This window comes from Myotis daubentonii, chromosome 9, assembly GCF_963259705.1.
Source record: "Myotis daubentonii chromosome 9, mMyoDau2.1, whole genome shotgun sequence".
Classification (NCBI taxonomy): domain Eukaryota; kingdom Metazoa; phylum Chordata; class Mammalia; order Chiroptera; family Vespertilionidae; genus Myotis; species Myotis daubentonii.
In genome coordinates this window covers 43519500-43543308 of record NC_081848.1, presented here as the reverse complement: position 1 = coordinate 43543308, position 23809 = coordinate 43519500, and the positions used below count along the sequence as shown (strand labels likewise).

General features: G+C 37.3%; 1 protein-coding gene across 12 annotated transcripts in view; it reads left to right on the top strand.

Annotated features, from left to right (window-relative positions):
- NUP98 (nucleoporin 98 and 96 precursor) overlaps nt 1-23809 on the top strand; it is a 108836-nt gene that overhangs the window by 68136 nt on the left and 16891 nt on the right. For 10 of the 12 annotated variants that reach the window (XM_059708597.1, XM_059708601.1, XM_059708596.1 and 7 more), the window contains 11 exons: nt 89-205; nt 1895-2190; nt 4828-4941; nt 5843-5981; nt 9108-9285; nt 10547-10711; nt 14412-14594; nt 15295-15451; nt 16867-17296; nt 19901-20130; nt 21777-22043. In XM_059708597.1, the coding sequence (XP_059564580.1) occupies nt 89-205; nt 1895-2190; nt 4828-4941; nt 5843-5981; nt 9108-9285; nt 10547-10711; nt 14412-14594; nt 15295-15451; nt 16867-17296; nt 19901-20130; nt 21777-22043 (2276 nt within the window). Of the gene's footprint in view, nt 1-88; nt 206-1894; nt 2191-4827; nt 4942-5842; nt 5982-9107; nt 9286-10546; nt 13018-14411; nt 14595-15294; nt 15452-16866; nt 17297-19900; nt 20131-21776; nt 22044-23809 lie in introns of those variants that run through there. The other 2 variants (XM_059708598.1, XM_059708604.1) reach the window with 2 other exon arrangements.

Below are 23809 nucleotides of genomic sequence, written 5' to 3'. Positions count from 1 at the left end.
TTTCAACTCCTGTTTTTAAGATAATGTCTGTGAGGGAACTGTGTGCCTGAAGTTTTTACCTTTTTTACCTTTTGGTCTCTCTTTATAGGAAAAGCATTAAGAAGTTGGTTTTGAAAAACCTTAACAATAGCAATCTCTTCTCTCCTGTTAATCATGATTCAGAAGATCTAGCTTCACCATCTGATTATCCAGAAAATGGAGAGAGGTAAACTGAATTCTGGTTTGGGTTGTTTCTGGTAGAGCTCCCTATTCCTATTTTTTTAAAAAAATATATTTTTAAATTAATTTCAGAGAGGAAGGGAGAGGGAGAGAAAGAAACATCAATGATGAGATAGAATCATTGATCGGCTACCTCCTGCATTCTCCCTACTGGGGATCGACCCCACAACCCGGGCATGCGCCCTTCGCCGGGAACAGAACCTGGAACCCTTCAGTCTGTAGGTGGATGCTCTGTCCACTGACCCAAACTAACCAGGGCCCTATTCCCATTTTGAAAAGATTCTGAGCTTAAAATTTATTCATTCTATGAAAATTTATGAAGCTTGGCGAATGTTGTGTATAAGTATTATAGCAGATGAGCACCAAAAAATTAAATCATGTTTTTGCTTTTTTAATTCTTTAGACCTTAAAAATTGGAGCTCTTCTGATTCAATCTTGCAAAATTATTTTGATAGCCATGTATATCATTTTGAACAGGGTTAACATACATTTGACATTTACCTCCCCTAAAATAAGGAATATTTTGTTCATGAAAACTACTGGAACGATAGTTATTGTAACCAAATAAAAGAAAAATAACTTATAGAAATATATAAAATGTATAAAGAAAGAAGTGGAAGTATATGCACTAATCTTTAATAGTTTGATATATATTCTTACAGTTTAGAAATCTGTTTATAAGTATATTCTTACAGATAAACATTATAGAGGTTATACATGAATGATATATATTGTAATTTTCTATTTAATTTATTATAAATGCCATTTTATATTAATATGAATACATCTGCCCCTTCTTTTTTAATAACTATATAATTTAATCAGTTCTCTATTAGAGTACATTTAGATTATTTGCTATTACTATTTCAGAATGACTCAGTGAAAAATTTATTTATATATATCTTCTGTTTTTTTCTCTTTGGATAAAATTTTAGTTTGAATTCTTTTTACTAAATATTTTCTAATATCTTGATGATTATATTTAAAAATTAAATTCTTTTTTATTTTTTAAAATTTGTAACTCACCACTGGTTATTTGATCCCTATATAGTAAAGCACCTTGTTTTTTCAAACTAAAAATTGATGCTCAGAGCCATTCATTCATGAAAATAGATCTGTTAAAAGCACAAAATCTACAGCCAGATTTCCTGGGTTAAAATTCCAACTGTAGCATTTATAGGTTTGTGACCTTGGGCAAGTTACTTTATTTTCTGTATCTTAGTTGTCTTTTTTTTTTTTTTTAGAAATTCTTTTTTTTTTTAATATATTTTATTGATTTCTTACAGAGAGAAAGGGAGAGAGAGAGAGAGAGAGTTAGAAACATCGATGAGAGAGAAACATCGATCAGCTGCCTCCTGCACACCCCCCACTGGGGATGTGTGCAATCCAGGTACATGCCCTTGACCGGAATCGAACCTGGGACCTTTCAGTCCCCAGGCCGACGCTCTATCCACTGAGCAAAACCGGTTTCGGCCTTAGTTGTCTTTTTTATAAACTAGAGAGAATGATAGTAACCTGTGTTACCAGATGACAGTAAGTATTAAGTGAATTTTTAATATGTGGAATTACCTAGAATAGTGTCAGACACCTAGTAAAGGCTCAGTAAGGGTTAGCTGTTATCATTGTTACTACTACTACAAGGGGTTAAGATACTGTTTTTACTTTCCCTTTTCAGATTCAGTTTCCTGAGCAAACCCGATGAGAATCATCAGCAAGATGGACATGATGATTCTCTTATGTCACGTTTTTATGCTAATCCTATTGCAAAACCCATTCCTCAAACCCCAGAGAGTGCTGGAAATAAACACAATAATAGCAGCAGTGTGGATGATACCATTGTTGCATTGAATATGCGTGCTGCCTTGCGAAATGGGCTGGAAGGAAGCAGTGAAGAGACTTCTTTTCATGAGGAGTCACTGCAGGATGACCGGGAAGAAATAGAAAATAGTACTTACAATATGCATCCAGCAGGTCAGGTTCATTTTGGTACATGACTAATGTCTTACCAGTCATTTGAAATTTCTTGTGGTTTGTCACAGATTTTCAACAGAATGAAAGTCATCTATCTAAACTCTTAAATGTTTTTTATTGCATTTTATAAAAGTTAACATTTAAAACTTTCCACTTATGCTTTGGTCAATTTATATATTCACATACTTTTTTAACTTTGAAGTTGTTAAATTCATGTCATTTTAATTATCCTGGTATAGTTTAAAGATCCAAAATTTTATAGCCAGGGAGACTATCTTCATACTTTTCCTTAGCTTTATAAATTTGCATAGTTTACTTAATAGTTTTTTAAATTAAAATGATAGTGATAATTATTTCTTATCATATAAGGTGTTTGAGATCAGAATTAGATTTAAGTACATAGACCATAATGTCTAACATGTGTAAGCATTCAAATGATAGCTGTTGCTGTGGTTGTTAATCATCACCTCAGTTCTTTGCTTGCTTCCCTCCTCTGGTCCTCCATAATGAACTAATTAACTTTTTTCCAACTAATTGATGAAACAACTAATATAAACTATAAGATTAGAATGTCTTGATTGAATACTTAGAGCTTGCCTCATCTGTGTGTGTTGATATTACATCTCAATTTGGGCTTTGATAAATATCATTACCTTTTTTAAAAAAATAGAGGTATAAATTATAGTGAAGTACAAAGATCTTGTGTTAATTTCAGTGAATTTTGGAACATATATTCATATGTCTAATACCTCAGTCAAGAGTTAGAACATTTCTTTACTCTGGCAAGTTAGTACTTGTGTCACAATCCCCAGAAATCAATCACAGTCTGATTTTTGTCTCATAGATTAGTTTTGCCTGTTCTTGAACGTCATGTAAATGGGATCATATATACATATTCTTTTTGACTCTTAATTTATGAGATTGCATCCATGACTTACGTATTAACACTTTTTGCTCAATAGCGTTTCAGTATGTAAATATGCCACATTTGGTTAATCCATTTTCTGTTAGTGAACAGTTGGGTTTTACAGTTATTCTTGAAATGTCTGTAAAATTTTTCTATATATAGTGATCTTACTGCCTTATATAATGTTCAAAGCATTTAAGAGTAAGCCAACTCTGCTCAGCCAGCGTGGCTCAGTGGTTGAGCGTCAACCTATGAATCAGGAGGTCATGGTTCAATTTCCTGTTGGGGCACATGTATGTGCCTGGGTTGCAGGCTTGATCCCCAGTGTGGGGCGTTTAGGAGGCAGTCGATTCATGATTCTCTCATCAGTGATGTTTTTATCACTCTCCTTTCCTCTCTAAAATCAATAATAGATACACACACACACACACTAATAAAAAGGTAATATGCTAATTAGACTAGGAGACCGGCCAAGGAGGGCACTTGGGGGCCATGAGGCCGGCGGGGAGGGCAGTTGGGGGCAATCAGGCCGGCAGGCAGAGTGGTTAAGGGCAATCAGGCTGGTAGGCAGGTGAGCAGTTAGGGGCCAGCAGTCCCGGATTGCAAGAGGGATGTCTGACTGCTGGTTTATGGACCTAAACCGGCAGTTGGACATCCCCCAAGGGGTCCCAGATTGGAGAGGGTGCAGGCCGGGCTGAGATACACCAAACCCCCACCCCATGCATGAATTTCGTGCACCAGGCCACTAGTGTGTGTGTGTGTGTGTGTGTGTGTGTGTGTGTGTTTACTTTTTTTTTTTTTAAAGTAAGCCAACTCTTCTTGTCAATTGGTACCCTAAGGAAACAATTTTATACTTTCACATTAAGAATCCCAAGTATATATACTTGTGTGTATATATCTACATGAATTCATTATGATTCTCCTTTTTTTTTTTTTTCACATATCCAGCCTAGATTTTTTATTGTTTTTAGTTTTCTCATTGACCTTGTTTGCCACCTCTCTATTTATTTACTTAAGTTTTTGTTTTTTATTGATTTGAGAGAGAGAGGAAGGGAGACGGGGAGAGAGAGAGATAGAAACCCACAACCTGGCCATGTGCCCTGACCCAGAATTGAGCTGGTGACCTCTTGGTGAATGGGTTGACGCTCAAACTATTGAGCCACACCAGCTGGGCACCACTTCCCAATTTAAAATTTCATTCCCAGAATTAACAACCCTTTAAACCTTGCCAGTAGAGACACAAGTTATGATACAAGTGGGCATTGCTGTGGCTGAAGTTTAATCTGATATTGAACTTAAATTGTTTTCTCTCATAGAGCAGATTAGCCCCACCTCTACATATAAATGGAACAAGGAGTGATTAGAAAAAGCACATCAGTGCTCTATTTCTTTGAATTCTTCAGAAATCTACCTAGTTAATACTTAAAAAAACACACCACTAATTATATAGATCTTTAAGTTTCCATTTGACTTTCGGACTTTCTCATGTAGAAATTTTTCATAGTACTGGATTTGGAGTTTTAGTTTCATGTATACAACCGAATTACTATGTAAGCAGTTTCATTCCACCCTGGGTTTTGGTATCTTCAGGTTAAAAAAAAAAAAAGATTAAGCAAACTTTCCCTGGAATGTATTTTATAGAATGCCTTTCATAGTGTAGTGTTTTTAATGGGTGTTGGTGAAAAGGACAGTCACAATTAATACGATATTTTCTGTTTCTTTTATCATAGGCATTGTTCTCACTAAGGTTGGTTACTATACTATTCCATCTATAGATGACCTTGCTAAAATTACCAATGAAAAAGGAGAATGTATTGTCTCTGACTTCACTATTGGTCGTAAAGGTGAGTATGAGTTTAGGAGTTAGTAGTATATAAGCCTAAGATCTGCACCTTATTTTTGTAATTAGATAAAGGAAAGCTCTTGATAGCTGAATCCATTTTCTCCCTACATTTGAACCCACCTTGGCCTGAATAGCAAACAAGTAACAAAACAAGACTAGAGCCTTATAACATTCTTTGGTAGCTATTTAGCTCATTGTAGTTTTCTACAATTAAAGAAAATGCTGTAAACAGCAAGGAATACTACGTGAAAAAATGGAATAGTTAACAAAAGATGGGTAATATTTAGGTTCAACTTTATATTATTAAATTATTACAAATGTAATTTTCTTTGAGGAAAAACGGGTATCGTATTCAAAAAAAAGGCACAGGTATCTTAACTCATACTGCAGCTATGATTCTGAGGCAGTGGTTCTCAACCTGTGGGTCGCGACCCCTTAGGCAGTCGAACGACCCTTTCACAAGGGTCGCCTAAGACCATCCTGCATATCAGATATTTACATTACAATTCCTAACAGTCGCAACATTACAGTTATGAAATAGCAATGAAAATAATTTTATGGTTGGGTCACAATATGGGAAACTGTATTTAAAGGGCCAGAAGGTTGAGAACCACTGTTCTAAGGGTTGTTTATATAGCAGCTATATACGTCTTTGGTAAGAGATTTAAGAAGGCCGTTTTGAGGACAACAAATGCTATAGAAATACTGATGTTAAACCAGATAACAGTGTATTTGGTGTCACCCATACATATTATGGATGAAATAACCCATTCAGTGATATTGCTGGGTGATTGAAAATATTAATGTTTAAAGCAGCTTGCTCCTTCTGATAATTAGAAGTTTAATGTAGGTATTTGCCCTCTATACAGGATGAGTTTTTAACTATTTGCTCTGACTTGTAGGTTATGGTTCAATCTACTTTGAAGGAGAAGTGAATTTGACAAATCTAAATTTGGATGATATTGTACATATCCGAAGGAAAGAAGTTATTGTCTATTTAGATGATAACCAAAAACCTCCTGTGGGTGAAGGACTAAATAGGTATGAACTTATTTATGTATTTAGAAAAAAATCAGCTAAATCGCAGTTATTTCTGTCAACACAAATGTGTTCATAGTATACATTTTTCTGCAATTTGCTTTTTTGACTTACAGTACAGTGTGGGATTATTGTTTCTCTACTTTCATTTAAAAGTATAAATGCTAAATGCTACACTATGACTTCTTGTCTCTTTTCCCCTAATATTATCAGGTCCAACTGTTAGTTTCTAAAAACAATTTAAGTAGTAATTTATTTTTTTTCACACTTTTTCTGGTGACTATGCTTAAGCCTTTCTCTATATTTTAGTGTGAGATATTAGCCTCTGATATCTCTTAGACAAGTGAAAGGGCCACAGTTAAAATTGTTTATGTTCACAAACTACCAAGATTGGCTGGGCAAGAGCAGATGGTTTCAGTGAGGAATTCTACTGAACATTTAAAGAAGAATTAACACTGATTCCTGTCAAATGGCTTACAAAAAATTGAAGAGAAAGGAATGCTTCTGAACTCATTCTATGAGGTAGTCATTACCCTGATTCCAAAGCTACACAAAGACATTGTAACAAAACTACAGACTGATATTATGATGAATATTGATGTCAATATTCTCAACAAAATATTAACAAACAGAATTTAACAATACATTGAAAGGATTATACACCATGACCAAGTGGGATTTATTCCTGGAATGCAAGGATGATTCAACACACGAAAGTAGATCAGTGTAAATACATCCCATTTACAGAATGAAGAAAATCACATGATAATCTCCATTGGTTCAGAATAAGCATTTGATAAAATTCAATATCATTTCAAAATAAAGACACTCTACTACAACCTAGCACTAGAAGGGAATTACCAAGTTGTATCTGAGAAACCCATAGATCTGAACAACCCTATAACTAATCTGGAAATCAGAGCTAGAGTAATTAAGTAAGAAAAAGAAGTAAAAAGCATCCAAATTCAAAAGGGAGAAGTAAAATTATTTCTGTTCAGAGATGATTTGATCTTACATGAAGAAGGTCTGAAGATTCCACTAAAAACACCTGTTACAGCTAATACACAAACTCAGCGGGATACAAAGTCAACATGTGAAACTTATTTTCTTACACTAACAGTAATCTAAAAATATTAGGAAACTAATTTCATTCATAACATCAAACAGCATAAAACTCTTAGGAATAAACTTTACCAGGAAGGCAAGAGACTTGTACACTGAAAAATATGAAACATTGCTGAAAGACAAATAAATGGAAAGATAGCCCATTTTCATGGACTAGAAGATTTAAGATTAAGATATCCACACTACTCAAAGCAATCTATAGATTTAATACATCCATATTGAAATCCCAATGGGATTTTTTGCAGAAATATTAAAATCCTTCCTAAAATCATGGAATCTCATTGGATCCTGAATGACCAACCTAATCTTGAAAAGAAACAAAACTGGAGAACTCATACTTTCTGACTTTAAAATTTAACTACAAAGTTACAATAACCAAAACAGTGTGGTTTTGGCATAAAGACAGACAATATAAACTAATGGAACAGATAGAATAAGAGCACTCCAAAAGTACACCCTCACATATGTGGTTTAATAATTTTCAGCAAGATAGCCAAGACCATACAATGGGAATAGAATAGTCTCTTCAACAAATTATTTGAGGAAAACTGGATATTCACATGCAGAAGAATGAAGTTGAACCATTACATTATGCTACATATAAATCAACTTGATGGATCAAAGACCTAAACATAAGACCTGAAACTAAAAGTCTTAGAATAAAGAATTTTATTTTCATGACATTATATTTGACAAGGATTTCCTGGATTTGATACTAAAAGGCACAGGCAACAATAGTAAAAATGAACAAATTGGACTACATAAAAATTTAAAACTTCTGTACATCAAAGAGTACAATCAGCCCTAGCCGGTTTGGCTTAGTGGAGAGCGTCGGCCTGCGGACTGGGAGGTCCCGGGTTTGATTCCAGCTAGGAGCACATGCCCGGGTTGCGGGCTCGATCCCCACTAGGGGACGTGCAGGAGGCAGCTGATCAGTGATTCTCTCTCATCATTGATGTTTTTATTTCTCCCTCTCCCTTTCTCTCTGAAATCAATAAAGAAATATATGTATTTTTTTTTAAAAAAAGTACAATCAATGGAATGAAAAGGCAGCCTCCAGAATGGGAGAAAATATTTACAGATCATGCATATGATAAAGAGTTATTAACCAGAATATGAAGGAAGAACTACAGCTCAACGCAAATATTTAAAAAGGGACTTGAATAAACATTTCTCCAGAGATGGTATACAAATGGTGAACAAGCATATGAAAAGTTGTTCAACATAACTAATAATTAAGGAAATACAAATCAAAACCACAATAAGCTATCACATCCATTAGGATGGTTAGTAGAAAAAAAATAAGTTTTTGCAAGAGTGTGGAAAAATTAGAATCTTTGTATAGTGGTGGGAAAGGAAAATGGTACAGCCATTATAGAAAAGTGTATGATGATTCCTGAAAGAATTTAAAATAATCCAGCAATTCCACTCTAGGAATGTATCCAAAAGAATGAATACATAGGCATTCATTCTATGAATGCAAGACACATAGAATTAATAGGACTAGGTCCTTGAATTCAGGTATTGATATTAAAAGGATACATTACCACTGTTATAGTCAGCTTTATGCTTATTATTTAATGGCTGATACTATGATATTCCTAATACTTCATTCTGCAAGCATTGGTTGTTCATCGATGGTAGTTGCTGCTGTTATTACTATTATTAAGTACAATAGCACTCTAAGACCTTCACTAAGACTTAGTTCTTAGCACTTGACTAAGATCACTGGATTCTATCAAAGATACATAACTTAAAGAGTTATTAAAATTAGATTGGAAATAATTGATATACCATAGTAGTTTGGAATAAATGGAATTCGACCCTTGAACCAGATCCTGAGCTAGCTGATGTTCGGTAATTCCTTGCTTTTGAGCCTATCACCTGGGAGACAAGACTCAAGTTCATGAAACATCTGCAGAGTAAATCTATCTCTGTAGATGTTAGTTGGCTTTCTGGACTTAAATATGAAACACTGACATTTTACTTGGTTGTATGTTACAGGAAGGCTGAAGTTACCTTGGATGGAGTTTGGCCTACAGATAAAACATCTCGTTGCTTAATAAAGAGCCCAGATCGACTTGCTGATATCAACTATGAGGGGAGATTAGAAGCAGTTTCAAGGAAACAGGGAGCTCAGTTCAAAGAGTACCGTCCTGAAACGGGTTCTTGGGTGTTTAAGGTATAGTCACTTAACCTTCTTATTAACTGTAGTGAGAGTCAAAAATGTTTGTGCTGGAAGTGATCTGCTCTTAAATTCTCTTTATGTTCAAATTAGGGAATAGATGAGAGATACATCATGATTTGCTCCAAATTACACTAGTTAAACCCCAGAACAATAGGAATTATTATAAACTTTATTAGAGACTCGGTGCACAAAAATCGTGCATGGGTGGGGTCCCTAGGCCTGGCCATCGATCAGGGCTAATCAGGTTCCCTGCCTCCCCACCTCCTCCTTCCCTTGTTTGGTCAGCGCATGTCATAGTGAGTGATTGAACTCCCGGTCTCCTGTTTGAACTCCCAAGGGGACACTTTGCATATTAGCCTTTTATATAGAAAGACTTAGAGGCCCAGTGCATGAAAATTCGTGCACTGGGGTTGGGGGTCCCTCAGCCTGGCCTGTCCCTTCTCACAGTTCAGGAGCCCTCAGGGGATAACTTACTGACGGCTTAGGCCTGCTCCCTAAGCTGCAGTCTTACCTCCCTCTGCAGGAGGCAACCCGGCTGATCAGGGGAAGGCACTGCCCCCATCACCCTGCTACTGCTGCCACTGCCGGCCCTCCTTGGCCCTCGCAGCCACTGAGGCTTTCTCTGGAAGGACATCTAGAAGATGTTTGGTCTATCCAGTCTAATTAGCATATTGCCCTTTTATTAGTATAGATTATATATAGAGATGGGCTTACAATTCAAATCCTCTTCTCCATCCTCTGAGCATTTAGATACATTTCTAAGGTGTGATTTTCTAATATGTGGCATTATTTAGGGACATAGGCAGAATTTTTCTCTCTTTAACAGATCAACTCTTCCTAAATAATTGTCAATCTTTTAAAGATATTTGGGATGAGGAGGTTGACTTCCTCCCTTCCTTGATAGTTTAACTAATTGGTTTCTTTTTCGCCAATTGGATTATTTCACTTATTCAAGGTACTTGTGTGGTAGAAAACAACTAGCCAGTATATTGATGTGAAAATAGTAATGGCTCTTGTGGATTCAGTTTCTCTATTAATATGTTTAGTAATTATGTGAACAATTAGTATATGCATCAAACATCATCTAAATCTTAGAAAAACAGTAAAGTGACATGTCATTGTTTTCTAAATAAAATTTTTATACCTTTTTTTTTTTCTTTTTAGCTAATTTGCAGGATAGCAAGTACAAATATTGTGGAAGCTCTTCTGAATAATAGTGTTAAAGTTGATTTTGTTGGATTCTTCTCTTCCTTAGGTGTCCCATTTTTCTAAGTATGGCCTTCAAGATTCTGATGAAGAGGAAGAGGAACGGCCATCCAAAACTAGTACAAAGAAGCTGAAGACGGCCGCTTTGCCTCCTGCAGGCCAGGACACACCATTCCAGATGGCTCTTAATGGCAAACCAGCACCTCCACCCCAGGTAGAAAAGGACAGTGAATTTGAATGGAATCCATGATACAGAAGTTAAAAGCAAGTCATTCAGCTAGTACAAAGCTGTTTTATGACCCCCTGGACCTTTGAAGAGTACAAATATATTTCCAATAACATTGAGACAAGTACAAGGGAGGCGGGCATGAGGTGGTGCTGGCATCTGTTGTGTTTTTTTTACTTGAGAGATTTAAGGAAGTCTTGCTTTTTGGATCATTCCTTCTACAGATTGTCTTTCTTAACTCCCTCTCATTTGGACTTGCTGAATTCTCTGCTCAGCGATCAACTTAAGATAGTCTTTGCTTGTGTGGGTTGATGCACCGTAAATCCTACTTTTATTGATTACTGATGTGCAAGTTTAATCTTGTTCTTTATCTTCATGATTTTTTTAAAAAGCTCAGTTAGTCTTTTTGCAAGTGTTTTTAATTTCATTTTTCTCGAGCTGTTCACTTCAGGTAACATCTTGGTATTTGTATTATAATAATACATAATCTTTATGAAAATAAAGTTTTAAAAATACAAATTATTTGGCTTGGGGAAAGTAGGTGCTGCATTGTTTATTGCAGTTATTTGTATCATACTCTTTTTCAGTATTGTTAAACCAGCGTAAACCTTTGTCCTTGTAAGGAAAGGTTTGTAATTTAAATATCAGGTAGTTTTGCCACCTATAAAAGATTTACTTTCATTTGAATGTTGTTTATATTCAATCAAGTTACAAAATATTCTTTTTCTTTTGCTGCCATACTCCCTCAAAGAAGAGAACTTGGTATAGAATTACTTTGTAAAGAATCCTCTACCTCTCAGCTGCTAAAAGCAGAATCTTTGGAATTTTCCGTGCTATAATTCTTAACAGCTGCTGATTTGTGCAATTTTTATGGTTTATTAAATGATTAGGAGGCATTTTCTGGAGATTTTTGTGTATGTATGTTCATGTTTGCACATACAGAGTGAGGGGGAGGGAGTGATGAAAGTGGGAGATGAGAACTATATTGACTTTTATGTTTATAATCTTTATAGCATTTAAAATACCCATAAGATATCTCTTCTGAACTAAAGAAATGCTACAAATGGATTTGGTTTTCTAGTTTTGCATGTTCATTTTATCTGAATCATATAGTTTTATAATCTCTTTCCAAAGTGTTTTTTGATCTTAATATACGTATTTCTTAGGATAAGAGTTAGATAGCCTTAATTTTCTACCAATAAAAGTAATATGGAGAACCCTAAAAATATAGCTGTGGGGCAAAGTTTCATCTGTGGACAGATGAAGATTGACAATTAGTGATTTTAGGCTTTTTAAATTCCAGAACACAAATAGTAACAGATAATTATAAATCCCGTGTTGACACGAGTAGGTGAGAGCTCTTTGACAAACGGAGCACCGAAAATATTTCAGAACAAGGTTTAGGAAAAATAGGTGATAAGGATCAAAATGGGCAAGGAGAGTATAGTGAATATGGGGTCTTTTTCAGATATTTTATTTGATGGAGGAAGTGGGTGGCCTTTGACCTTTTGGATAGGGGAAGCAGAAATGGATAGAGTTGTTTAGATGCACAGGCTACGGTATTAAAACAGTGAGGTGGGATTCTAGAGAACTGTTCATATTTCCCAGTGGTTGCACAGTTTTTAGTACCAAAGACCTACATTTTATTTGGCATGAGAATACTTAAGCCTTCTGCATGAACTGGGGATAGCCAAGTCTTCTCATTCCAGAATCAAGAGGGCTATTTTCATACCATCACCTGGCCTTCTTAGAGATGTTGATTTCCATGATACAGTGTTCTTTCAGGCTGTTGTTTTCTTCTTCCTGTGTACAATTGAAGGTTCTGGAAAGAATTTTATGTAATCTCTTTTATGCCTTTTAAGTTAGTGAAAAATTCTAGCAGAAAACCTTTACATAGATGAATTAGGGCAGTTGCAGAAATGTTGTTTGGTAGTTAGAACATTATTTCCAAAATGCTGATCTGAGATCTAGTTTTTAGCTCACTGCATCAATACCTTCAAGTAAGTTTAAGGTATTCTGAAGGAAAAAGGTGGTTAGGATTTTTTTTCTAAATATGTTTTTATTGATTTCAGAGAGGAAGGAAGAGAGAGAGGAGATAGAAACATCCACTAAGAGAGAGAATCATGAATTGGCTGCCTCCTGCAAGTCCCCCGCTGGGGATCGAGCCCACAACCCTTGACCAGAATTGAACCTGGGACCTTTCAGTTCACAGGCTGATGCTTTATCCACTGAGCCAAACCGGCTAGGGCTAGTGGTTAGGATTTAGAAGAAAATTCCATTTCACCTATATACTTCTTTGAAAAATAAAATGGCAGCTATTTAAATTTATCCAATACATTTTAATATATATTTTAATATATTTTTTATATTTTTATGTAATTTATATATTACGCATATATAAAATCTATGACCACAAGCCTGTTTGCTTCAAATATTAATGTTATTTTTATTGATTTTCTTTAGGAAGGGGAAAGGAGAGAGAGAGAGAGAGAAACATTGATGAGAGAACATTGATTGGCTGCCTCCTGCAAGCCCCTACCGGGCATTGAGCCCATAACCCAAGCATGTGCCCTGACCTGGAATCAAACTGTGTCCTGATTCATAAGTCAAAGCTCAACCACTGAGCCACACTGGCCGGACTTTCTCCAGAATCTTAAAAGCATAGAAATAATCAGATCTGCCTGTAGCCTCCTCCCCCATAGGTAAAATATAGTATCATCTTTGCCTTTTGACCATTACCTAGCTTCCAGTTTTGTTAAAGCAGTCCTTGGGGATTAGTCACATCTTAACTAGTAATTTACCATGTATCCAGACATCAGTTTTTCTACAATTATAAATGGGAGCAGTCATTCTTTTGGTAACTCTTGACACTTGTTTGTTAATCCTCACCGTAGGATACATTTCCCTTTGACTTCTAGAAGGAATGGAAGGCGAAAGGGAGGAGACGGAGAGAAACAGTGTGAGAGAGACACATCCTTGGTTGCCTCCCACACTCGCCCTGACTAGGGCTGGGAATGGAGCCTGTAGCTGAGCTATGTTCCCTTGACTGGATTTGAACCTGGGACCCTTCAGTTCATGGGCTGATGCTCTAATTACTGAGCCAAACTGGCTAGGGCAACTTTGGACACTTTTAAACATAAAGGAATTATTCCCAAATTAAAATTGTTCCTGATAATATTACTTTGTTTTCTCTTTTGGGAAGTTACAGTAGACAGTCCTTGTACTGCACAGGTAGAGTCCAGCTGACATTAGGTTTCAATCACCCAAAAGATCAATTCAGGCCCCATATTGTATTAACTAGAAATTTATTTTTAAATATTTTCTTTAAAAAGAATGCAGTTACTGGAGACTTTGATATTTGTGCCTTTTATTCTCTTTCCCAATGGTTTCTGACTATAAGGCAGTGAAGGCAGGGTGACCCTGTGTACACTGGAATATGATATTAAAAAAAGGTGATTCTATGAACCGTCATTTGGATCCCAAGTACTTTTAGGGGGGATTTTTGGATAATTGTTAAATCTTTTGCAAAAATGCTACCTCTTGTGTAGAATGGTCAGGATTTAATATTGCAATACCATATTCTGAATAAACTACCTACCATATTCTGAATAAACTACATATGTCTTGAAGCTCTATGTCTATTTGGTATAATTTAATGCTACTTCCCTGATCTTTCTGCTGTCTACAGAGCCAGAGCCCAGAGGTGGAGCAGTTAGGGAGGGTTGTGGAACTGGACAGTGACATGGTAGATATCACCCAGGAGCCAGTTTTGGATTCCATGTTAGAAGAGAGCGTGCCTGAGGATCAGGAGCCTGTATCTGCCTCAACACACATTGCATCTTCACTGGGAATTAATCCACATGTCTTACAGGTGAACTCCTAACCCACCCCTACTACAACAGGAAGCCAAACTAATATTTATTTCCTTTGCATAGCATCAGATGTCTTCATTTAAGAGCATTGAGTGCTCACTGGAATAAGAAAAAACATGGCCCATGTTTGAGCCTTATTTTCCCATTCGGGTAGGAAAGGCTGGGTTGAGATCAAAAGGCCTGTACTCTAATCCCAGTTTTAGAAATATTAGTATATGACTAGGCAAGTCACTTAATAACTATGAGCACTGGTTTTTCTATATAAAATATTACTTTGCTTACTTCAAAGTAGTTTTGAGGCTCTTGAAAGTGCTCCACAAAAGCTAAAAGTTCAAAACAAAACAAAACTAGTAGATGCGGATTTCTTTAAGCTCTGTCTCAATTCCCCTCGCCTATGTCTTTTGGCCTGTTATGAGGTTAGCCTTTGGTTTATGTTTGACTTTGACATCATTCATTTAACAAACGAGCCAGTGATTGCTATACGCCAGGCCCTGGTAAGACTGTAAATACAAAGGAAGAGGAGTATTAATAATTTCTACCCTTCAGGTACATACAAGTGTAACTGAGTCAGTTATACAAATGTTATTCTGCTCTGGCACACCTTGAGGCAGAGCGATTTATTGGTTGTTAACTGCATTTTTCTTTTATGGCCTTTGGATTTGGGGGAGCACATTCATTCTATAGATATTGCCTTTTTAGATCATGAAAGCATCACTGCTTGCTGATGAAGAAGATGCAGATATGGTCCTGGATCAACGCTTCAGCCGCCTTCCTTCTAAAGCAGATACTTCTCAAGAAATATGTTCTCCCCGACTCCCCATTTCAGCATCCCACTCATCAAAATCCCGTTCATTAGGTACTGTAAAAGATGCTATTTTATAAGAACACCATAAAGTCTTGTTTTTCATGTATCTAATCAAGTCAGCTTCTCTAGCAAAGACCTCCTAATGGCTATGACCAGGATGCCAAGAGGAAATGTGCTCATACATATCTGTTAGGTGGGGCCAGTTTTCAAAAACCATGATTTGCTTTATTGGTGCCAACAGAAAAGTTATATGGAGAAAAAAGCATTTTTGTTTTGTTTAGATTTATGTTTTCATTTGCTTATGAGTATGAATCAGATAATCTTAAATTTTCTAATTTCTATTAGGCCTTTGAGGAAATAGCAAGTTGTCCTGCACTATACTTATTTGGCAGTTCTGACACTATATCCTTATTGCCTTTTAGGGGCAAATGTTGCTTCTCATAATGCACAAAACTTGTCAGATTCTTACTTTTCTTTAAACCCAGCCAGACTCTCAGGGAAGTCATTACATATTTTATTTTTAAAACTTTCCCTGTTCTAGTGGGCTTGTATCTATGTGTGTGAGATTAGAGATGGAGTACTGTTGTCAACAAAGGACATAGCAAATGTAATGTCAAAATATTGAAAAGCAGAGGAACTACCAGGAAGAGATTTGTTTATGTTGTCTTAAAAATTAAACGTTTATTTTTCAATTCTTTTGAGTGCCTTAATACATTAAATTTCCTTCTTTAATACTTTAACTAGTAAAGCATCAGTTAAACATTTACAAATCTTCTTCATGATGGCATTACATAAAAATCTCATATTTCAATAACTAACTCCTTGCTTTAGACAGGAACCATATAAAAATCCAAAAGCAGGCAATAGTAACAAGAACTGTATGATGAAAGGCACATGTACAATCACAATTACAAGATGCCTCAGTGGGTCTGTGTTTCCTTAAGTCTAGCATTGAGCATTACAGTGGTAGGACTTGGAATTTTGATCTTATTAACTAAGCTTTTCATATTGACTAAGAACCCATTATATTTGGCATTCTGATAAAGGGCATGAGCACTGGTGTCATCTTTCAGTCCTGCCAGGTTAGTAGCTTTGTGGATTTGGATTGGGCCCAGTTTTTTTACTTGTAAAATGAAGATAATAATATTCCTCATTCAATGAAGTTATTGAAAGATGAAATGAAACAATATACAAATGCTTATGCAAAGTCTGCTACAGATAAGTGCTAGATAATCTTTTTAAATAGTAGTTGTTGTATTTATTATTAATGTTGCTATTGTTGATAACATGAGAATTTCTACCTTGATTTTCTGGTTGGAAGAGTAAGTTCTACAGTATCTGGTTTAACCTGCTTCTGGTTTTCTATATCTGATTTAGTTTGGTAAAACTATAATTTCAAACTCACTGATTATTGTTGTTCAAGAAGTATTTTCTAATAGCCTTTACCCCCCCTCCCCTTATTTTAGTTGGTGGGTTACTACAATCAAAATTTACAAGTGGAGTTCTTTTTTCACCAAGTGCCTCTGTGCAAGAATGTCGCACTCCCAGAACATCATCGTTGATGAATATCCCATCCACATCTGCTTGGTCTGTCCCTCCACCCCTGACCTCTGTGTTTACAGTACCCAGCCCTGTCCCTGAGGTCCAGTTGAAAACAGTAGGAACTCGCAGACAACCAGGCCTGGTCGCTCTTGAAAAGTCTGTTACCTATGGCAGGGGTAAACTTTTGATGGACATGGCCTTATTTATGGGACGCTCATTTCGGGTTGGTTGGGGACCCAACTGGACTCTTGCTAATACTGGAGAACAGCTGAGTGGCTCTCATGAACTGGAAAATCATCAGACTGCTGATTCTGTGGAATATGGATTCCTGCCTAACCCAGTAGCTGTTAAATCGTGAGTCACATTTCCTTATTCTCTTTGAGAAAGGCAACATGGTAGGTGAGAAAAAACTTTGTATCATAAGGAAATCTTTCTAGATATATTCTTGGCACAATTTCAGATAGCAGAAGATATTTATCTACACTAATAAAAGAGAAACATGCAAAATAACCATCATTCCGCTACACCCATCAGCCAATCAGGAGTGAGCATTCAAATTAACCCAACAAATATGGCAATGCCATGGAGCTGGAGCAGCAGGAGGCTTGGGGTGCCCCCGGCGATGGAGGAAGCCAAGCTTCCTGCCTGCCCTGGCCAGCCCTGAGCTCTGCTCAAGGCTACAAAGTTTCAATTATAGAAGATAAATAAATCCCAGATACCTGCTTCCAGCCCGCCCTGGCCTCCGCTCAAGGACGCGCTGGGAAAAAAAAAAAAAAAAAAAAAAAAAAAGAGGCTGGGAGCTTGAGTTGCCGCGGGGGCATGGCCAGCCTGAAAATGGCCCTCAGCCCCTCACCCAGGCTGGCCAGGCACCCCAACAGGACCTGCACCCTGATCCAGGACACCCTTCAGGGCAAACCAGCCGGCCCCCACCTGTGTACCAGGCCTCTATCTATGCTAATAAAAGGGTAATATGCTAATTAGACTGGGAGACCTTCCAGACGTTCTTCTGGACAAAGCCATGGTGGCAGGGCCGAGATAGAAGTGGTTAGAGGCCAAGAGGGGTGTGGGTGATTGGGCCAGGATGGGACAGCAGTTGTGGGTGATCAGGCTGATGGAGGGCGGGGCCATTGGCGCTGAGCAGATCAGCAGTGGAGCCAGTTGGGGCAAGCAGGTCATCAGTGGGTGTCGGAGGTAATCAGGACAGCGGCGTGGGTTGGGGCGGGGAGGCAATTTGGAGTGAGCAGGCCAGCAGGAGCAGTTGGGGGTGATCAGGCTGATGGGGGGCGGGGCCGTTGGCGGTAAGCAGACCATCGGGGGGGCTGTTGGGGGCGAGCACACTGGCACAGGGGGCAGTTGGGGGTGATCAGGCTGGCGGGGGGCATTTGGGGGCGAGCAGGCCGGCAGGTAGAGTGGTTAAGGGCAATCAGGCAGGCAGGCAGTTGAGTGGTTAGGAGCCAACAGTCCTGGATTGTGAGAGGGATCTCCATCTGCCGGTTTAGGCCCAATCCCTGTAAACTGGCAGTAGGACATCCTTCGAGGGGTCCGATTGGAGAGGGTGCAGGCCAGGATGAGGGACACGCCCCCCCCCCCTCCGTGCACGAATTTCGTGCACCGGGCCAATAGTATAATTAAAAACTGAAATGATTAGTAAGATAACTCCATTTGTACCATCAAGGTACAGGTAATATCTAGTGGTTAAACTTTTGTTAGAAAAGTAACAGACCCAAAGCTAATGCTGCAGCATTCCTTGGGCTTCATCCTTTTTATTACATTAGTCATTTTATTTATTTTCTCACTTAAGATATTTACCATTTCTTCATATATAAGGTATATTCTCAGCTAAACACATCCTGTATCTTAGACCTGATAAAAAGAACATATGAATTGTGGGTAATCCACACATAAGTATTTGGAAATAAGGTGACAGTTGATAACTATATATGTTATATATTTCTACACAATCCCCACTATTAATTTTTTACATATTTGTGCTTATAGTTGTATGTATTTTATATCATGCCATACAGATTATAAGTATAGTTTCCTGGTACTTATTAGACAGTATGTATACAGGTGTCTTGTGTAAAATATATAATAGTTTCCTATTTACTTTTTATAATTATAACAAATTGCTATATCTTTACAGATTAAGTGGCTGTGATCACCTATTATTCATAGACTAGAGGTCCAGTGCATGAGATTCGTGCACTGGTAGGGACCCTAGTGGCTGCCAGCTGCCTACTGGGTACTCCCTCCCTTCCCCCGGCCAGCCCCACCCTCTGTCGAATTCCCAGACAGCTTGCCGTCAAAGGGACAATTTGCATACTATGCTTTTATTATATAGGATTTTAAAGTTGACTTTGAAGAAATAAACAACAGCATCTTTTGAAACTCACAGTTAGGAATGTTAATCCTAAACTTGCGTTATGCATGGTGTTTTGATATTTTGGTTAATAACAATCTTAAAAATTGAATCAAGTCCAGATTGACTATATGCTTATCTTAATTTGGAGTCTTTTGATACCTTACGAAGTATAATCTGAGAAATGGGTATCACACAATTTTTGGCCCTTGGATTTTATAATGTCTAGATCAGGGGTGGGCAAACTTTTTGACTCGAGGGCCACAATGGGTTCTTAAACTGGATCGGAGGGCCGGAACAAAAGCATGGATAGAGTGTTTGTGTGAACTAATATAAATTCAAAGTAAACATCATTACATAAAAGGGTACGGTCTTTTTTTTTTTTTTTTTTTAGTTTTATTCATTTCAAACGGGCCATAGTTTGCCCACGGCTGGTCTAGATATATGCTGAATTGGGTTCCAAGTCTAACTGATTCCTATGAAATCATATTCTGCATTCTATTTGTAATCATAAAAAAAAACCATTTTGGTTGTAGGAAAATTCTAGCATCTGTCTTATCTTTATTTTCTATCTTGTTTATCATTTGCCCTTGTAGCCTAAATGAGTCCCCATTCAAAGTTCATTTGGAAAAACTCAGTTTCAGAAAAAAGAAGCTGGATGAAGACCTGCAATTATACCAGATACCTCTGGAGCTCAAATTAAAACATAGCACTGTCCATGTGGATGAGCTGTGTCCTCTCATTGTTCCCAATCCAGGAGTTGCTGTCATTCATGACTATGCAGATTGGGTTAAGGAAGCATCGGGAGATTTATTGGAAGCACAAAGTAAGTATGGACTAGGCTTCTGTTTGATATCCCAGGAACAGGGGTGGAATATGTGTACATAGGAGGATAAATTTCAATGTGCCAATGTAATAAGTAGGTGAATGCCTGAGCACTTGTACAGTTGAATTGGATGAGCAAAATCCCAAGCAAGGAAAAATTATACCATTGTTTACAATTATTTTTATGTCCATTAATATACAAGTTTTTGTTCAAAGAAACTGTAGCCAGTCAAATCTGGATTTATGAAATTGCATTCCTTTCCCCATACAGAGAACATAGGGAGAGAGAGATTTGTTCCCTCTTACCTTTCTAAATTTTACCCATTCTTCCATGTCCGGCTCAAGTCCTGCTTGGTCTTCCCAACAATTTTTGTGTTTTTAGCTCCCTTCCTGACCTCTCTCTATAACTATTGTGACCATGTTTTTCCGAACCAATACTTTGATAAAGGTCTTTTTTCAGTTTGGGAACTTACTATTTCAAATAACAGAAAAATCATAATTACATGTTTCACAGTATTTCATAACATCACCTTTATTGAAAAATGGAGGTTATTTTAGAATGTTCCATACCACACATTTAGGAATTCTATTCAGTTCTTTGTGTTTGGTTCGGTAGTCTTCTTTTCAAACATGTGAGTCATCTTCCCAACACATACTTGTAAACTGTTTCCTTTTTGTTTTCCTTCTTGAGGGGCAGTATACATAGTGGTTAAGAGTAGAGAGTTAGACGCATTACTTGGGTTTGAATCCTGGCTCTGTTACATACTGCCCGTAACATTGAGCAAGTCACTTAGCACTCTAGCTCACTTCCTAATCTGTAAAATGAAGATAATAACTACTACCAGTATATAGTCCAGGGGTGGGCAAACTTTTTGACTCAAGGGCCACAATGGGTTCTTAAACTGGACCGGAGGGCCGGAACAAAAGCATGGATGGAGTGTTTGTGTGAACTAATATAAATTCAAAGTAAACATCATTACATAAAAGGGTACGGTCTTTTTATTTTTTATTTTTAGTTTTGTTCATTTCAAACGGGCCGGATCCGGCCCGCGGGCCGTAGTTTGCCTACGGCTGATATAGTCACAATGTATACTGAGTGGGGGAAAAGTAGGTTTACAGTTCATATGTAAAATAATACAATAAATAATAATGCAAGAATAAACTGTTTTGCATACTCACAACTGTACACCTGTACATTAGAGCTGGCTTACTCTTAAGTGCTTTGAATACCATCATTTAAACTCACTAAATGTTAAATTGTGCCTATAGCAGGAGAGAATAAGCCCTCATAAGTTTTTAGAGCACTTTATAGTTTTTAAAGCATTTTGATCAAATCAAATTACTTTTTTCCCCTTACCATTTGAGATTATTTTAGCCATAGTTAGGCTGGAGAAAACTGTTTAAAGGAGCATCAAGTTACATTTGTTGTGTAAGTACCACAGGAACATAGAGTGAGCAAGTAGTTACACCACACACCTCTCGACCTTATAAGACACGGCTGAGTGAGGTAGAGACAGATTCAGGGAAATCGGCTTTAGTGGTTGGGGTAGTTATCTATGCATTTTTATACCACAATTAGAGTGGTGCCCCCTCTGTAGTTACTGTAAGGCTTTGTGTCATAGCATTGATTTCCTGTCTCTTCCTTAGTTGTGAAGCAGTGGAGCCTAACATGGACATTATGTGAAGCTCTGTGGGGCCACCTGAAGGAGCTTGACAGCCAGCTGGATGAACCCAGTGAATACATTCAGATTCTGGAGCGAAGAAGAGCTTTCTCTCGCTGGCTGTCCCAGACTGCTGCACCTCAAATTGAGGAGGAGGTCTCCTTAACCCGGAAAGACAACCCTGTAGAGGCTGTTTTTAGCTACCTCACGGGCAAGAGGATCAGTGAGGCTTGCTCTCTGGCCCAGCAATCAGGTGAGCATATGGCCCTCTGTACCTCTGCCTACTTCCCACTCACTGTCCCTACCCCTTAATTATGGTTTTGCTTTTGTCTTCTATCCTGAGTATTAAGTATAAACTTCCCAGGAAGATTGCTAGTTCCTCCAGAATAGGGACTGTGTCTTCTAAATATTAAATCTATTTAAAGTATTTGAATTTTATATGTTATGTATGCACTTGTAATAAAACTAGAAAATGCAGATAAGCAAGAATTTCTATAAATCTATAAAGATTATGAATCATTAAAGAGATAAAGTTATGCTCACCAGCACACTTAGTGTAATGGAAGAGGATCTTAAGGAGTGTCAGAAGTCAGATCCTTTGATTTATTCACAAACTATTTTTTCCCCTTATCCTAGGATTAAATTTTTGCTTTACTATCTCTGCTTTCAATCAGTGATAGAACAACTAAACAGAAAATCAGGTGTATAGAGTACTTAAACACTGTCAACCAGTGTTACCTGTTAAATTACCCAACAAGAATCAATAACTTAAGCTATTACCTTAAGAAACGAGCAAAAGTTAAACCTAAAGGTAGAAGAAGGGAGGAAATAATAAAGATCAGAACAGAAATTAGTGAAAATGAAAACAGTAGAGAAATCAATAAAACTAAAAGTTCATTTTGTTTAAATGATCAAGAAAACTACAATTTTTAAAATGTTTCTATTGATTTTAGAAAGAGAAACATTGATCAGCTGCCTCCTGCACACCCCTTACTGGGGACTGAGCCTGAAACTTCAGGCATGTGCCCTGGCCATGAATGGAACCAAAGACCTGGTGCGTGGCATGACGCTTACACCAGCCAGGGCAAAAGTTACTCTTGTTTTATTTATTTATTTATTTATTTATTTATTTATTTATTTATTTATTTATTTATTTATTTATTTATTTATTTTTGCTTTCAGAGAGAGAGAGAGATAGAAACATCAGTGATGGGAGAGAATCATTGATTGGCTGCCTGCTGTAGCCCCACATTGGGGTTTAAGCCCACAACCCAGGCATGTGCCCTGACCAGGATTCGAACCATGACCTCTTGGTTCCTAGGTCAATGCTCAACCACTGAGCTACACCAGTGGGCAAAAGTTAAAAATTTTTACACTGACGACAAGAAAAGGAAAGACACAAATTGCCAAAGACAGAAGTGAAAGAATGAATATCATTACTAACACTACAGAAAAGGGAATATTATGAGAAAATCTATGTCAACAAATTCAACTACTTAGATAAAAATGACAAATTTATAGCAAAGTATAAATTAATCAAAACTGCCTCAACCAAAAGTTGAAAATCTAAATAGACCCATAACAAGAAATTGGGTTTGTAGTTTAAAATCTTCACTCAGAAAAGCCCACACCCAGCTGTCTTCACAAGTGAACTTTTATATTTATAAAGATGAATTAATACCAGTCTTCTGCAACTCTTCTAGAAAATACAGGAGGGAGCATTTTTTCAACTCATCCTATGATGACATTATTAAAGCGAACTGACGAAAAACTTACAGCGTGGCATTATATTTAATGTTTGAAAGACTGAGTGATTTTACCCTGATTGGGAACACCATTTCTGCACAGTAATCGTTGTTGTAGCCAGTGTATTCAAACAAGAAAAAGAAGCAAAAGTTAATACAAATTAAAAAGGAAGCGGTAGAACCCTGGCCGGCTTTGCTCAGTGGTTGGAGTATCGACCCACTCACCAAAGGGTCTTGGTCTTGATTTGCGATCAAGGGTAGTACCTGGGTTGCA